This window comes from Mustela nivalis (assembly GCF_964662115.1).
Source record: "Mustela nivalis genome assembly, chromosome: 4".
Taxonomy (NCBI): Eukaryota; Metazoa; Chordata; class Mammalia; order Carnivora; family Mustelidae; genus Mustela; species Mustela nivalis.
Window position 1 is genome coordinate 104,862,683 of NC_139023.1, and position 18,881 is coordinate 104,881,563.

The 18,881-nt window shown below is 38.1% G+C and overlaps 1 protein-coding gene across 1 annotated transcript in view; it reads right to left on the reverse strand.

Moving 5' to 3' along the window:
* Positions 1 to 18,881, reverse strand: part of BANK1 (B cell scaffold protein with ankyrin repeats 1) — a 304,381-nt gene that overhangs the window by 27,927 nt on the left and 257,573 nt on the right. The window contains 2 exon segments of the mRNA XM_082729053.1: positions 13,045 to 13,344; positions 17,598 to 17,912. Coding sequence (XP_082585179.1) covers positions 13,045 to 13,344; positions 17,598 to 17,912 — 615 coding nt within the window.

The window sequence follows — 18,881 nt, forward strand, 5'->3', positions numbered from 1 at the left end:
TATTTCATTGGCTAGTTCTAAAAAGTCTTGAAAAAATGAAACAGTTTTGAAATTTTAATAACAGGTGGAGTCTGCACACTTTTTTTTTTTTTTGCCAATATTGTCAAGATAATAACTGAAAATGTGTAAGACAAAAAAGGCTGAAGTGTGGCATCATTACTATGAAAAATAATCTGAATCCAAAGATAAATCTAGACAACAAATTCTCCAAATAAAGAGTACACCGATTGATCAGTTTTAACAATTCTGCTGCATTTTGGAGCTCCAGAGCACTTAGAATTAGATTTTCTGGACTTTTGGCATTAACTTGTTAAAAGTCATTTTACATCTTGTATATGGTTCTGCCCACAACAAATGCCCGGGCGTGCATGAAATGCAGTAAATTCACTACAGGTCAACACTGTCTTTCAGTTTCTAGCCTTAGAATTACAAAGACTGTGTTTATTCTCCTTGAGCTTTCTCTAACACTTCCAGCCAGCAGAGTCTGGGATCTGAGGGAAGATTGGGAGAGGAGTTGGATGTCTGAGAAGGATGGTTATCAAAGTGCTGATAACAGAGCTTTGTAAAAGTAAGATATGTATCCCATCACACCCCACATATGAAGGTCCTTTCTCCCTGGATAATCTCTGCTGAAATCCCCTCTTAACTCACTTTGAGCTACACCCATTTCAAAGGGCCCTTTTCTTCCCCCTACAGGCAAGCCTCATTTCTTTACAAAGACGCAAGTAGCACATTACCAAACACATTGTTTCCTTCATGCTAGGAAAGTTCAGAGGTATTTTTGCATGTGAGGTAATCTTGGAAAAAAACCTATATTAACTTGTCTCCTGAAGAAAGGGTTAGTCCATCAAAATGATTACTGACTCAAACATGCATAACAAGAAAACACTCTGTGGGCTTTAGGAAAAGGATAGATCTAAAATTTCAGAATTTGTTAATCTTCCTTTTTTATGGTTAATATTAGATGAAACATTTTACATTTACCAGTAAAACCTTTGTTCTAAAAAGCTTTGTATGCTTTCTTTTTACCATGCTCACTGACACAAACCTTTAAGAAAAGTAAATGTAAAATCCATGATATCCTGAGAATTGAACATTGGGTTATAGGTCACTCAGCTTTCTATATGAAAGTACATACTTTTGTACAAGATTTCTGGTGAATAAGTTGGGAGTCTGTTTTAAACATGCAGATATTGAAAAAGAAAAAAAAGGAAACTATCTATATGCCAGAATGCTAACCAGCTTGGCAGTGGGGAAAGGCAATAGTTTTGTCTTAATGTTAACAATATGTGACATGGGAAAATGATTTTCTCCCCCGGGCCTTTATTTTCTTCCTGATAAAGGAGGAACTCAGATGAGATGCTCTCTGATGTCTCACTCAGCTCTGACATTCTAAGATGCTGCTACCAATTCTTTTTTCCCCAAGTCACTGCACGTTCAGTAGTGCCTGGATAAATTCTTTAGTGTGAATTTAAATAGGGGGCTCTGTTTTGAGGAAGAGGTTATTTGTACCACACGGAGGATTTAGACTAATAGAAAAACTAGAAAGTTAAATCATAGACCAAGGTTAATTTTTTATAAAATATGGAGATGATCCTGTCCTATGTGTTTAAATCCTTACAGGACACTATTTTTTTAAAATCATATCTTACTGCATCAAGGTTCAAAAAATGTTATTAAGGCAATTATGACATACATCAACTTTGATGACTCTACCTCAGTGAAATCTTATTTTTCTCTTCCTACCTAAAATTGGAATTTGAGAAGAAAGGAAAATGAATACATTATTAGTAGTTGTCACCACCTTTAAACATTAAAAAAAGTTCATAGAGAAAGAAAAACAATTTTGAAGTTCAAAATAATCTCAAACAATGCAAATGTCCCAAATACCATCCCCATTTATCTTACATATTGGCAGTCTATAAAATTTTCTCTAGAATAGAAATGACACTAAATGGAAAAAATTAGCATAGTATTAAATATTCAAAACATTAAGCAAAGCAGAACTACCAGAAGAACAGAGGAGGAGAAGGTGAACTATAACGAATTCACTGGTAGTATTTGTCCTCTCAGGTTGCTTTTGTGAGAACACTCTTCACGTCCACTTCATTTGTGGTCCATCTCAAGCAAAGGGACTCTTCCAAAGCCACCCTCCTTGAAACATCTGACAGCACTTACTTGGAATTTCTTTGCTAGTGGCTAAGGTAATGGAAAGTCTGTGCAATAGCCAAATGCATCCATAAAGATGAGGCTTATAAACAACAAACACCTTGATGTTCCAGGCCCATGAGAAGTGCAACATAAAATGTTTAAAGCTATCACCGATGATTATTCTCGAAATGAGAGATTTGATATAAAACACTGGACAGATTTGTACTGTGCTCTGGGCTCTCAAATGATATTGTACAGGTAGCAGCAGAGTGTTTATTATTCACCCAATAAACTTTCATTACGTTGTTAAACGTGTAAGCAACTACAGGGTTAGGCAAAGACAAATAAGACCCAGTCATAGTTTCCACAACGTACTCCATTTTGATGTATTCATTTAAGCAAAGGTCAAATGTGTCCTTAGTGCCTCCTGATGAGAGAGGACAGAGATGAGAAACAGTCAGGGAGGGCTAAGGCAGTGATCTGACCCCGGTAGCCTTACTCTTCCTACCTTCTTCTCCCAATTTGCACCCTGTGAAAGGTAATCACAAAAAGTGAGACCGAGGCAAAAACAAAACAAAACAAAACAGCAAAAACACAACCCAAAACACTGAAAACAACCCCTTTGTTGAACCAGCAAAAATAGGTTAAGAGAATATTCTAATCCTATAAATAGTCACACTGGCTAAGCCCAGAGGAGATGTAGCTTCTATGCAAATTGGCCAGGATAGACTGAGCACCCCAACTGGCTTAAAACCCACCCTTGCATTCTGCTGGCAATAGTTGCAGGTTATTAATTTAAACAAATTTATCAAACTTATGTCACTACATTTGAATAGGCACATCAGAGTTAGCATGGCCATGGACAGTCCCATCAGCTATGTCCTGTGAAGGTTGTCCAGCTGAAAGCAGTGCACTGCCTGGAAGCTATACGGAGTCAGGAGTTGTGATATTCTCTTTTTAAAGGAGAATACCGCAAATGGTCAACAAGCATACTGGAGGTCACTGACTTGTTTAAGCTTACTTCTGAGATTGGTAGGGAAGGAAAGCTAGAACTCACATAACTACCAGAAGGAAAACAGCATAAACATTCTCATTCAATGGCAATATCAATTTTCTCCTCAGGAGAAAGCATGAATTTTCTTTCCAGTCTGTAATGGAAACTTTAAGTCTAATAGACATGTCTCCCCAAACAGGAAATCTTATTATAAATTATTTTTTTCTGTTTCTAAGGAACTTAATTTTTACTAGAGTAGAATGCAAACTGCTTTTATTTGCATATTTAGTCCTTTGATGGGAATAAGAATATTTCTATTCTATAAATGTTTCTTATCCAGGGAGTTGAGACATTCCAAAAGACAGAGAACAGTTGGTTTGTGGAACTCTGGGTAATTAGAGCTTGAGGCCATTGCAATGAGTTTATTAGCAGAATCTCCAATCCACCACCACTGGGCAGGCAGGTCCTCCTTCCTCTTGTTACCAGGAAGGCAATATGTATTAACACCTAGTGCTTGCATAGCCCTGGACTGGGGGTTTGTCTCCTCCCAAATGATTTCCTTTAGGTTGATTGCCTAATTTTTCATTTTGATCATCTGTATTTATTTTTTTAATTTTTTTAAAAAGGTTTTATTTATTTGACAGACAGAGATCACAAGTAGGCAGAGAGGCAGGCTGAGAGAGAGGGGGAAACAGGCTCCTTGCTGAGCAGAGAGCCTGATGCAGGGCTTGATCCCAGGACCCTGAGATCATGACCTGAGCTCAAGGCAGAGGCTTCAACCCACTTAGCCACCCAGGTGCCCCGACCATCTGTATTTAATATGATATAAGTGAAGACATTACTCTAGTAACATCCCTAGTAATTTTCCTTTTGTTTTAAGGAAAAGAGGTTTGGGTTGCTAAAAAGTCACTTTAATACTATGGAAAGTATGATGAGTTCATCTTTTGGTTCATGCTTGGTGATTACCAAAAGCAACTTCTCTGGCCTCTCTTTTTATCCCTATATCAGGAAATGTTGCCGTCTTAAGAGGTAACCAATAGACCTGGTCAAGCTCACTTTGATCAGGCATTCCACACTATAATTCCGCTATTATAGAAATGCAGACTGAAAACTCTAAAAGGACGGAGCTGAACCACTTGCTCTGTGTAGTGTTCATAATTGATAGTTCATAAGTAACTTGGAACAGACATGCAAGGTGAGAGACTGGCATATGAAACCCAAGGTAAGAAGTCAAAGGCACATCAACTGAAATGATCTAGTGGGTCCTATCTCACCTCTGTGTCTACAGAATACCCTCCATCACGCCGATTGCCATTTTTGCATCCTACTCTGTTGTGCCAGCTGTGCTACCCACGTCATTTCAATTCCCATAAAAACTCTATGCAGGAGGTTTTGCTTTTGTTTTTTAAACAAATGAAGCAAGGCTATATCACTTGCACAAAGCCACGCAACTTTGAAGTGGCTAAGTCATGACTCAAATTGTTTTGCCCAGCTTCACAATCTTCATGAATTTCATTCCCCTGTGCTGCTGTTCCCTCCGAGGCGGCTCTTCTCAGTGTGCCAACCCCACAGAACATCTTGTTTTTCTCTAACTACTACATATTTAGAGGGAAAAAAATCTGCACACTGAAAGTGCTGGTGAAAAATACTGTGAATTTAAAAAGTCTAACGTGAGAAAGAAGACAACTCATGTGGATAGCTATTTGATCCATCTAGGATTTCACGTTCAAATGACCGTTCTCTGAAGCACTCTGCTCAGATGTTTATGTTGTCTTAACAATGGAAACTACCCATGTCATGGTTTCTCAACCTTGGCACTGCTGACATTTTGAACTGGGTAATTCGTTGTGATGGAGCCTTTCCTGGGTCTTGTAGGAAGGATTAATGCCATGCCTAACTGGGTAATTCGTTGTGATGGAGCCTTTCCTGGGTCTTGTAGGAAGGATTAATGTCATGCCTGGCCTCTATGAACTAGATGCCATTAGTACTGTCCCAGTGGTGATAACTGAAAATGTCCCTAAACTTTGCCAAATGTCTCTGGGAGGCAAATCGCCACCAGTAAAGAACTACTATTCTAGGCCAATTAAACTTCTTACTAAAGAGATATTTAACAGGGACTCTATAAAAATCAAACCGTTGATGCAACATGGGGGCTTAAGTAGGTAAAAGAAGAATAAATGAAACAAGATGGGATTGGGAGGGAGACAAACCATAAGTGACTCTTAATCTCACAAAACAAACAGAGGGTTGCTGGGGGGAGGGGGGTTGGGAGAAGGGGGGTGGGGTTATGGACATTGGGGAGGGTATGTGAAGTATACCCCTGGGGATAAAAATACATGTTTATAAAAAAAAAAAAAATAAAACTGTAAGGGGAAAAAAACCAGAATTCACTCTGCTACTGAATGACAATTTAAGTGCTTGATAATATTTGCATTTACTTTCACATGTAATATAAATCTTTTAATGTCAGTTTGCACCACAGTTGATTATACTTTCTCCCTTCCCTAACATGAAGGAATTGAATTTCTGGAAGATGAGGCTGGGAAAGTTCTTTATTATTATGCCAACGCTCTAACAGATAGTCAACAAAGCCCTTCATAGATTTCACTCAATGTTGCTGTGATGTGCTGCTTTGAGAAGGACAGAAAACTAATCAAAACTCCTGGGTTACACGGGCAGGCTTGATTCCCTCTGAAGGAGAGTGTGAGTGTAGTTCTGAACAACTGTTCCTCTGCAGAGCTGTACCAGCACCCTATCAAGGAAAGGGGAGAGGTGGAGAACCACGGGGGGGGGGATACGGGGACACTGGGCTTACAAACAGAATGATAAATGTGTCCCTCTGTCCTGAGAGCATCTGTGATATACATAATAAGGCCTGAAGCTAAATGACTTGGACAAGGTCACCCAGCCAGAGAGTAGGACCAAGGTACTTGACCCAAGGCCTACTTTAATCCACTTGACCACATTTCTTCACTGATGAGGACAGAGAACATTTAGTTCTCTCACATATACAATGGTATGGATTAATTTTCTTAAGAGATTCTACAAGGTCTTTTTTTTTTTTTTTTCTGCTTGCATTTCAATTACATTGTATGTGATCAATTTCAAGTACAAATGAATAGCAAGTGGAAAATTTTTGAGAGCAACTGAGTTGTACTTGACATTTTGGGGTCCCAGTAGCTGAGTAGCTCTCAAAAAGGTCATACACAACTTTGTTGCTCTGCAAAATGCCAAGGGCAATTCAGTAGCAATTGAAAATTGCAAGGGAAATTACATTCTACCCCAAACCAGTGACACAGACTCTGAAGAAGGACCTTCAGAGGTTTTATTAATTGTGTGAGGGGAAAATGGGAAATTACCCATTGATGTTGAAGAATTTTCCCCAATAGGCAGTCATCTCTTTGCATGATTTATGGATATAGTTTTATTATCAATCTATATACACTATGCAGAGTGTTCATTTTCCTTGATTTTTCTTAAATCAAGAATTCTGTCATAAAGGAGGACTGTAATACAAAGGAATTACATAGTAATACCTCCATATTCTTGAAACTTAATGAACCTAATCCTTTGTCATATTATTGGGGGGAAAAGGTGGACAGAATGAAACATCTGAAAGCATGCAGACTTCAAAATCTTTCCATTCAAGAAAAATAAATTATTCCTTTTTGTTGTTCATCCAAAATAGGTTGAATATGATGGGAATTGAATAAAAAATAAGAACCATATCTCTTAATAAGTTTAGTTTTAAACTTGGGTTTAGTTTTAGTTTAGTTTTGCATTAGTAAGTTACGCTTCCAGGGGTGATGGTTGAAATAGAGCTTCTCTATTTTGCACCGTGTGAAAGGGGTTAGAATGCTTAGCTGTATGTCAGTATCCTAGAACTTTGACCCATTTTGTATGACCTCCCCTTTTCACATTAGTTGTACTTCAAACATAGGATGGTTTAACTGTCAAGACAAATACCATATGATTTCACTAATATGTGGAATCTAAAAAAGTAAATAAATGAATAAACAAAAAGAATCAGATCTATAAATACAGAGAACAAACTGATGATTACCAGACACGAGGGTGTGTGTGTGTGGTGGTGGTGCAAAATGGGTGAAGGGGAGTGGGAGGTACAGGCTTCCAGTTATGGAATGAGTAAGTCATGGAGAGAAAATGTACAGCATAGGAAATATGGTCAGTGGTATTCTAATAGTACTGTGTGGTGACAGATGGTAGCCACACTTGTGGTGAGCATACCGTCATGGATAAAGCTGAATCACTGTGTTATATACCTGAAACTAATGCAACATTGTGTGTCATCTATACTCAAATAACAAAAATTAAAAAAAAAAACTACCTGTAAGATGGTTTAAAACAAGAGAAATTTAAAAATTAGTAGATCAGTATATTTTTCTGCCCATTCTCCGAAGTGTTAATAAAGTGTCCTAAAGAACCACATTGATGTGGGTTTTGTCACTTTTTATCATTTTTCATCTTTGTAGTCATTCAATTAACATTCATCAAATAGTCACAGTTTCTACCATGAATTCAGCACTAAGCTTGGTACCAATGATACAATGATGGGCAAAACCAGAAAAAGTTGGTCTCTTCCTCCATGGGTCTTAAGGGTCAGAGGAGGAAATAAATACTAACAAATAATCCAGAAATAAATGTATCAATAAAGGAAATTTGTGGTGGGAACCAGACTGATCTAGTTCCAAATCCTCTATCTTCTTCCTAATTTTATCATCATGGGCATGACACTAAACTCACTGAACATAAGTTTTGTCATCTGCAAAATGAAGCTATTAATGCTAATCATGTAGAACTGCTGCGTGAATTAGAAATTATCATGGAAGTTCTCTCACAAGAACTGTTATAAGGAGTACACTAAGACTATAAGGAGTAGACAAGTAGACTTATCCCTTTAGAGGACAGGGTATCACCCTTCTCCTTCCCCTTCTCTGATAGCTTCCTTAGCCTCTGACTCCACCAGACTCCAGGAAGCACACATTTTTTTTCTGTAAAGTTAGTTTAAGTCATTGTCTTCCGAGAAACTGAGAAAAGACACAGAATTATTTTTAATTAGGACCTATTGAGTGTATACCACATACCAAATATTGTCCTGGGTAATGGCTAATTTTATCTCAGGTAAAGATTACAGCAATCCTTGAAGAAGGTATTAATTTTATCCCAAACTTACAATGAGGAAATGGAACCTCAGCTATATGAAGTTACTTGCTTAGGTAATAGCAGCTGAATATGAATACGTTCTGCAAAGCTGTAACAGGGAAACCCAGTTTTCCTCCTTTCGTTTACGTGTGTCTCTTTCATTTTCACACCTCTACCACTCACAACACTTGACTTCAGTCACTTATGGTCACCAAATATGCAGAGGTTTCCCCCCATCAGGCAATTCTATGACACCAGTTGAGTGTCCTACAATTTAACTCAATTCTGACACTACCTGGTGATAGTGTCAGATCCCGCAGGAGAAGGGCTCAGTATTGCAGGGCTGTTTCCACTCTATGTCAGATGCCAATCACAAGTAGTAGATTTCTAGCTTATCCACAACTTCTGTCTAATTTGGCTACAAATTGGAGATTCCCATGACTCCCTCTTCAGGTTCAATTTATTTGCTAGAGTGGCTTACAAAATTCAGGAAAACACTTACATTTGCTAGTGTATTAAACAATATGATAAAGGATACAGATGAACAGCTAGATGAAAAGATACACAGGACAAGGTCTGGGAGGGTCCTGAGTGCAGGAACTTCTATCCCCACTTAGCTGAGGTGTATCAGCCTTCCTGTGTGGATGTGTTTGCCAACATGGAATCTCTGGGAATCCCCTACTGTTAGGACTTAATGGAGTCTTCCTCCCATAGGCACTATTGATCAGTAAGTCCATGTTCAGCCCTTCTCCTTTCTCAAGAAAATGGGGGACGAGGGCTGAAGATTTCAAGCTTCTAATCATGGCTTGGTGTATTTGATGACTAACCCTCCTCCAGGAGCCATTCAGGAGCCCATTCAGAGCTGCCTCCTTAGAGCAAAAAAATTCTCCTGTCATCCAGGAAATCACAAAGGTTTCAGGAGCTCTGTGCCAGGTACAGGGTGTGGACCCTCAATAGACATGTTTTCTGTGATCTGGCAAAAGCCAACATGATTTTCCTGTATCTCTCCAGTTTATTTGCCTAGTCTCTTTGCCAGGACTTTCTTGAATTTCTGAAATAGTAAGTTGGGATTCTGCATCTTGCCTTCTTCTTCCATCTCCTATTCTACATCCTTCTCTTTTGGCTGCATCAACATACTCCGGATGTGCCAACCTTCTGCTACTACTTCTGTGCTCTGGCAAGAATTGGGGCAAATGAATGTTTTTTTAATTGAATGGATGGCTTTCTGGGAAATGATGGCAATTTTATTTAATAGAGCTGCTTGAGCTATGAAAAGGAGGGGGGAAAAAAGAGGAAAGACGTGATGAAAGATTTTTACCCCGTGGAATGCAAAGAACATCAAGAAAGAATTAGCTGATGAGGCAATGTTTTCTTAATGTGGGAACAGAATGATCAACAATCAATAGGCAAGCAAGTATATTCCAGTGGAAGACGAAGGGAGCAAATAATGGGAAGGAACTTTGGTGACCTCATTTACAGTTCATATTTTGCTACTGATTAGGGATGTAGGGATGCTTTTATAGACTTAATAACAACAAAAAGAAGGAAAACAAAAAACCTGCATACTATAACACCAGTTCCTGGCTGCATTTAATACAAATTTTGTGAGAATAAGTCACAGTGTGTAATTGAACTAGAAAGATTTCTTGTAAATCCTGAAGGGTGTCAAACTTGCGATAAGTAGGTGAGATGAATAGTATTTTAAAATTTCTTAGAAACTCAAGATTTCTGAGATTCTTTAAGGTCCGTGTGTGTGTGTGTGTGTGTGTGTGTGTGTGTGTGCGCACATACATGTGAATATATGACAAACTAGACCATTGTCATGTAGGGAATTTCCTTAATACAAAGAAAGATTTTATTAGCCAAAAGTCTAAAGCAGTGATAGTTTCAAATTCCTCTCCAACGAATGGAGGCAACCATCCAGGATGGAAGGCTTATTCTTTGGTGAATCTGAAGAAAAGTAGTTCTGGCCATGGGACATGAGGCACAGTGGGTGATAAGGCTTATACACTGGACTGAACACAAGAAGAACAAGTCAGATTTTGCATTATAAATGGTGAAATTTCCAGGTCTTCTTTTTCCCATGCTCTGATCTCAAAGGTCTGGCAACCAGATATATAAAGTAGGTTGGAGTTTTGGCTTTTCTTCTAGGTAAACTAAAAGCATAGAAGAATAGATATACATAAACTAACATTATGGGGTAATTCAATGAAAAAGTTGGATACCCGCCTACAACCCTACAATGCAGTCCAAAGGTTAACAAGTAGAGTTTCCTTTTAGGTTTTTGGTGCTTAAAATTCGTACACTTAAAAGCACAGCTAAGATATTTGGTGGAAGTATCAAGCATTCTAGGCGGTCACAAACAACAAACAAAGATAAGAGAGATAATATGAAAACTGCAGGAAAAATGAAATCATAGAAATTTGAAAACTCAAATCAAAGCCAAATGAAAGAAAACAATAACAAAGATACTGAATTACACTGCTCTCACCACTGCCAAAGAAAAAGAAAATAATGATACAAAAAAAGAACAAATATGGGCACCTGTGTGGCTCAGTCAGTTGAGCAGCTGCCTTCAGCTCAGGTCATGATCCCAGCACCCTGGGATCAAGCCCTGCATTGGGCTCCCCGCTCAAGTACTCAAGTAGGGAATCTGCTTCTCCCTCTCCTTCTGCCTGCTGCTCTCCCTGCTTGTGCTCTGTTTCTCTGTCAAATAAATAAATAAAAATCTAAAAAAAGAAAGAAAGAAAGAAAGAAAGAAAGAAAGAAAGAACAAATAGAGAAGAAAGAATCCATGGAAAATAAGAATATGATAGCCCAGAGAAGGATGAGAAGGTAAAGCTAAAAAATAGAACACTGCAACATGGGAGTCTCTACTTGTGGTCCTGAGAACTCCCCAAGGATTAGGATACAGAGGATGAAGTACCCCTTCAGAAATTTCTCAAATACAATTAAATTTTTGTGTTGAGCTCTATCTATCTTCTTTCTTTAAAAAATATTTATTGGGGGCACCTGGGTGGCTCAGTGGGTTAAGCCTCTGCCTTCGGCTCAGGTCATGATCCCAGGGTCCTAGGATCGAGCCCCACATTGGGCTCTCTGCTCAGCGGGGAGCCTGCTTCTTCCTCTGTCTCTGCCTACCTCTCTGCCTACTTGTGATCTCTCTCTGTCAGATAAATAAATAAAATCTTTTAAAAAAATATTTATTGGAAAGTAATACCCTTGTGTACGAGCTAATAATATCATAGATGTCACTATGCTAGACAATCTAATAATTTCTAATTACAGCTACTCCTTACCCTAATAATCTAGATAATTGTTCCAGTTAACATTTTATTTTAGCTGAAACATTTATTAATTTGTTATTATTTTCTAATTTTTTTAAAAAGATTTTTATTTATTTATTTGACAGAGGGAGATCACAAGTAGGCAGAGAGGCAGGCAGAGAGAGAGAGGAGGAAGCAGGCTCCCTGCTGAGCAGAGAGCCTGATGTGGGACTCGATCCCAGGACCCTGAGATCATGACCTGAGCCGAAGGCAGCGGCTTAACCCACTCAGCCACCCAGGCACCCATTATTTTCTAATTTTTAATAGTTTCTTAAAAATTTTCAGCAGTAGATCACTGTTGACTAAATATATGGTACACTAGTAATTATATATACTCACAAATTTTCTTACACAAAGTCTCAAAACATAATGCTTAAGCAATAAAATGGTTTCTTTTGAACATATTAAGCACAGACGAGTAACTGCTTCTTTTGCATAGCTTCATGGTGTATACTTAAATGTTCTGTTTGAGTACTTGGTTTAAATTGTTTGAATGTATAATCGATTGCTTTTCAGTTTAGTTATCCCCTAAATATTTTGTCCAAAAAAATCTCTAATAAAGTGTCACATTGAACTGGATATTTATTTGCATATCTGCCACCTCTCAAGGATGAGGAAATTGTTTTATCCCATTTTCGCAGTCCCTAGGAGGGTATTTTAGCCCCAAAATGCATGCAATGCACTGATAAATAAAAGTCATCTCTCAGACACTATGGACTTGGGGACTACATCAAACTAAAGAGAGTATAGAAGAGTGTCACAAAATAACAGTAGTGTAAATATACTCTGCTGGGACTCTAGATATTTAAAAAAACTCAGAGATCTGATAGTTTTTTAAATTTAGATTCAACTGAGTAGAAAATGAGAAAGAAGAAATGAAGTCTAAAATGAAGGAGAGATTCTATGACAGAAGAAGTGAATCTTAATTGTTGGTGAAGTGCAGTTTTCAGAGTAATTGTGGTTGCATATCTGAGATTCTAGTATTCACAACTTTTCTGGTTTTTAAAGTTATTTTATGTGGGATTAGGAGCAAAAGGTAAAGTTGGGACAAAAGTGAAGTATTTACCTCTTTTCTTGGAAATTGCAAGAAAATTTGCAATTACTCATAGGAGTTTAGCTTCTTTTTATAAAAAAAGACTCAAATAGAATTTCTCCACACAAGCTGTGGTTTCATATTCTTTGGATAATTTGTCAAAACTATCTTTCCTTAATGAAGAATTATAAACCAGAACCCTACCCATTGTTCTTATTTTCTTTATTCATTGTGTTCCTAAATTTAAAAATGGACCAATACAACTCACCTATGACATGAAAAAAAATTTTCATCTTTGGGATTTTTGACCCCACTAAAAAGAAGACAATCCCCCTCACCCCCAAAGCACTCTCTCACACACAAACAGCACAAAGCATTACCTTGAGCTATGTAAGGTGTGGTTTCCTCTTTCGGAGGGATATTTGTGGGTCGAGGTGTAGGGGCAGGAGGTCTGTTTATAATGAAAGACCGACTCCCCACTTTTTTCTTTGTACTCATATTGGCCAGTATCATGTCATAGTCACTGTCTTCAATTTCAACAAATGTGTAGGGGTCTTCCTCCTTCTCCTGCTTCTTTTCATCTTCTTTCTTGAGTTCTTTGGATCCACCTCCTGTTTCTTGTCTTGCTCCAAGATCACACCAATTTTGACTTCTTTCCATTTGGCCTTCTACCATTTTCCCTGCTTATGAAATATTTAGATAGTGGTTACTCTTCTATTATACGCAATATTGTTGATGTCTGTCTGTTACTTCTTTGAAATTCTCCCCAAATAATTTATACTGTCTCATATATTTAAAAATGAAAAGTACTCGATATAATTTACTAACATATCCTCCTGCAGTTTGTAATTGTTAACTTTGTTTAAAAAAAAAAAAAAGTCTGTAACTGGCTAACTCATCAGTAGAGTACATGACTCTTCATCTCAGGGCTCTAAGTTTGAGCTCCATGTTGGGAACAGGGTTTACTTAAAAATACAAGAAAAAAAAAGTTTGCTTAAAACGTGGTCTTCTTTGAAGACATATAAATAACCATGTAAATATTTTCCAGATAGTTTATAAGGAATTTAATATCAGAAAATCAAGTGATAAAACTAGTCTCAAATTCCAAATGCTTCTGAAAACTTTTTCTCAAGCAGAATATGCTAAGTTTTTTTTTTTTTTCCACTTGAAGTCATTTCACCTTTCATAGTGCCTGCACTGGGTGTTTTGCCTAACATTCAATTTCTCTGAAAATGACAGGGAGAAATAGCCAAACATGCCATTACTTAGTTTCTTACAAGAAGTCTCACTGTGATTTCACAAACTGAGATTCCAAAATGCAACTCTTGATGTCTATAAACCAGCATGAACCTCATTCTTAGATAAAGAACACTGAAAAGGGGGTTTGTGACAAGGTGGCATGGATAATCAATGACTTGAAGATTAATTCATATGAAAAGAATGACCTTCTATGGTTTTCATAGTTAGTAAAATCTTTATATATTTTTTAAAGAATGTACTAAAATATTGTAGTAACAGTTATTTAGAAGACAAAGGTATAACATACTTTGGTTAATGAGTAAGTTGGAAAAAAGTTTTGATGGATCCCTGTCACACCAATGAGAATTTTATTAAAAATTAGACTTTTAAAGGGCACCTGAGTGGCTCAGTGGGTTAAGCCTCTGCCTTCCGCTCAGCTCATGATCTCAGAGTCCTGGGATTGAGCCCCCATTGGGCTCTCTGCTCAGCAGGGAGTCTGCTTCTCCCTCTTTCTCTGTCTGCCTCTCTGCCTACTTGTGATCTCTCTCTCTGTCAAATAAATAAATAAAATCTTAAAAAAAAATTAGACTTTTGGGGTGCCTGGATGGCATAGTCAGTTAAGTGTCTGACTCTTGTTTTTGGCTTAGGTTATGATCTCAGGGTCTTGGGATAGAGCCTCCTGTCAGGATCCTCACTCATCTTGGAGTCTGGTTGGGACTCTCTTTCCCTCTCCTTCTGCCTCTCCCCACCTGCTCTCTCTCTCTCTCTCTCAAATAAATAATTAAAATCTTTAAAAAATTAGACTTTTGATATTTTGCTTAAAGCATTAATGAAAACAATAAATGCAAAGAATTTCAGTTACTGACTGAAAAATCATTGCTTTTCTGGGTTATTCTGAGAGATTTATGCATGTGACCTAACAGAGAATATTTTCTTTCCTCTTTGGTGCAAATCTGACCAAAAAAAAATTTAAGTTATTTATGGATATTTTAGTGGAAAAATATAGAAGTTAAGGAGAAAGACAAGTTGTAGAGCAGAATCAAATATTTTAAGTAGTTCAGCAATTGTTTTGGGTAGGCTCATGAAGAGAGGCTGAGATCCTCTCCCAAAGGAGTCTTAGATCTGATGGTTTCAGTTAGTTTAAGCCAAGAAGTATTAATGCCTACGTGCCTAGCACTAACTTCCAAATCAGCATGACTTTCCTTTCTCCCTAGGAATAATTCGGTACTGAGATTTTGACTTCATGACTTCTGTTTCACTGACAGCATAACAGGTGAAACCAGATTAAGTGTGTGGGAAACATTTTTACAGTGTTTCATTTTTAGCAGAATGTGTCAACTATCTTACTTTTATCAACCCATTTCCTGAGCTGTTAACTCCCTTTGTTTCTCCACCCACCTTCCTTCCCAACTCTTTCTAAAGTTGGGCTTGCACCAGAAATAACACATTTTACTTTTTTATTTCCCAGTGTATCAGATTCCACTCTCCATGTCAGAGTGGGGCCTGAGCATTCTTAATTCAAGTTATACATTAGTAAATAAAGATGAAACTAAATCACTCCTATCTTCCTAACTTTTGGGAAAAAAAAGAAAAAAGAGGGAGCATATGTAACAAAGAGAAAAATCTTAAAAGCCCTGGAAGCCTGTTTATAGAAGTATTTGATACATTCTAATTACAGGCTCTAAAGTTTTGTGTCTGAGTCAAAGAGGGATCATAGTGATTGTTGCTTTGCAAGAGTGTTGTGAAGATAAAAAGGGACAATGTGTTCTTTATAAACTAAAAAGTGTTCTACACTGTTTTATATTCTTGTTTTCTCCAGTGAATGTGCCCATAAATCCACCATGGGGAATCGGATGCTCTGGACACGGAGAGGCGGACTCTCTTTTTTGGCAACTTGAGGGCATATGGAAACTACTCTTAGAAGACAATTCTGAAGGTATCACCAGCTAAAGTCAAAGATCCCAATACAAAGTCTCTGGCTGGAAAAAAAAAAAAAAAAAAAGTGGTAGATTCTTGTCTTACTTTCAAAGACCTCAGTCAAAGAATTTTAAGAAAAAAAATATTGATGTTTTATTTTGCATTTACACTATCACCAATATTAATCCAATGAAAGACGAGATCAAAAGTAACACTGCATAGAAAATGTAAAAGTTTAAAATAAAAAGTGAGTATTTTTTGTTTCATCTTGCTTTTTCTGTTTGGTATTTTTCAGAAGCTCTATTAGCCGATGTTACACTTCTGCTTTTAGACTCCTAGTGAATGCTCTCTATAGAGTAGTTTTAGACCTCCTAATATACTATGTATAAAAATTTACATTTGGGAAAATACGATTTATTATTAGTCCCTTTAAGAGATTTAACCTGATAATAGACAACTTTGCCTTCTTAGCAATTTATTTTAATAATTATATAAAAGTATTCACATCTGTAAAAAGTGAGAAACTATACCAGAATTTTATTGTCAGTGTGTTGCTTATCTATGTCTCTCTTCCCAGCTCCAGTAATGATACACTTACCTCATTGACTTATCTCAATGGTCTATAAGATCTTGCCTCATTGTAGATAGTCAATAAATATTTGTTGAATGAATGAATCAGAGGAGTGCCCATGAGGTTTTCCATACTTTCTTTTAAGGAGGACTTTTCAACTCTAAATACAGGGTATAACCTTAGTAAAGGTTTATGTTCATCAAGTTGAACCTTTATAGAAACAGGCCCTCCAATATGCAAATGCTAAATTTCATGGTTTCAAAATTCATTTTTGCAATGGTGTTTATATACTTTGTAGCCCTCTAGTTATGAAAAGCTAAAAAGTATAATGACAAGCAGAGTTTTAATAATAGATATGTCTTTACCTTTCTTATTAAAACTTCATTATAAGAACCACTTTTTGAATTTGGAAAGTAGACATAAAATAGTGATCAATGAAGTGGGTGATAGTTAGTGACTGCCAAGTGAATCTGGAGTTGGAAGTCTGTTAGGCTATTGACTGCTCTGGCCAGATCAGCCCAGTATGGAAGCTCCTCTTGATAGTACCTGCCTTCCCCCATGACCCACCCATCATGTGAATTACACAGGTCATTCTTGCATTTGGGAACAACCCTGATCAGGGCGATGTAACTGTTCTTCCACTTCAGCAATATACTGAGTGTTCTCAGGCTTGGTCTCAAGTCTGTGTGTGATAAACCTTTTACCAATTGCTTCCCCCACAGCTACCACGGAGCCAGTGAAAGACCCCAAGGTCAATTTCAAATCTGTAAAACATTAGCCTTTTCCTTTTGCCAGAACACTAAGAGTACTTTTTAAAAGGAAAGTTGTCATTTACTTTTCCACATGATGCTTGAGGTTCGTTTTATGTGAAGGGCTACAAACTCCTTCAAAGTTTTATTGCTTTACTTGCTTAAAGCGTTGTAATGAGACTGTTCTAGAAGAAAGAGAGGGAGGGGAGGGGGAAGGGAAGGAGGGAAGGAAGGTGGGAGGAAAGAGGGCGAGGGGAGGGAGAGAAAGGGCGAGAAAGAGGGAGGGGCGGAGGGAAGGAGGGTGGGTGAGTTAGTGGCAAGCGTCTCTTGGTAAGGAACAGTAGGAAAGCTGCTCTTGGTTTTAAAAGCTCATCTTCCTGCAACAGATCTGTCACTGCACGGAATGCTAGGGAAGCCTGTCAAACTTCTGTTGTTGCTGTTTTAACCTTAAACCTACCCTGTAGCGTGCCGTGAGGTTTTTCCAGTTGGGAGTCCGCAGGGACGGGTCGCGGTGGGGGGAGAGGCGGTCGGCTGCTCAGGAGAGCCTCCGCTGAATTCTGTTCTGGACTGTCTCCAGGAATGAACACATACAAGTCCTCATCGTACTCCTTCACAGAACTCCCACTGCCAGCCTCTGCCGGGCTCTGCTCGGCCTCCGTGCGGGAGGGGTGCTCGTTCTCTCCCTTTGCCCGTGCACCGGCCTCAGCTCCTTCCGCACGCTGCCTGTATGATGTCTGCCCGCTGGCGTGATGAAACCCTGGGTTCTGTGCGGCTGTTTATGATGAAGATGGTAGATTTCATGTAAACACACCATCTGGAGGCATTTCGTATTTTCTGATTTTACACAGAAGTAGTAGTACTGCTAATAAAGCTTTTATGAGTTGATACAGTCCAAAGCTGACAAGTGCATAATTTTAGTGAATAGTCATTCTTGAGCTTTTAAAATAGTTACCAAATGAACAGTTAAAGCTTCATCATACCTTGCTACCTCACTATAAGACACATACATACAATAACATTCTGGTTCTCTAGAGTTATTGTTTGAGCAGATTCATATATATGTCTGTATTATTGCATTTTTATTAGAAAACAGAATAACTGACCCAACCAATAATAAGTGAGTAACGGAAAAGGTAAATGCAAGGAAAAAAGTAAACCTTAACTTGCTTGTAAATAATGCAATAATTATCATCATAATAATGTGATCTTATTATTATTTTAATATATAATTATCACCAGATTGTGTCTTAATTCTTTTTTTTTAATTAAAAAAATTTGTTTTAAAGATTTTTATTTATTTATTTGATAGACAGAGAGTGATCGCAAGTAGGCATAGAGGCAGGCAGAGAGAGACAGGGGGAAGCAGGCTCCCCGTTGAGCAGAGAGCCAGATGTGGGGCTCGATCCCAGGACCCTGAGATCATGGCCTGAGCTGAAGGCAGAGGCCTAAACCACTGAGCCACCCAGGCGCCCCTGTATCTTAATTCTTGAAAGCATTACTTGGGGGTGTAAGGACCTATTTTATATTTTCATTTTAGCCAGAGGCTTCCAATTGAGGTTAAACAATAATTTTGTTGTTTAACCCTTAAACTGTCCCTGCTCCCCATTCCCCAGGGAACCTACTTAAAAACAAGTCCTGCAAACCAGTCTCAGGTAACAAAGCACAGATACTAGGATGGGTCAGGCCAGGTGGAGACATCCGACCCGTAGTGGGTTGCATACTGTCTCCTTCACTACCAAGG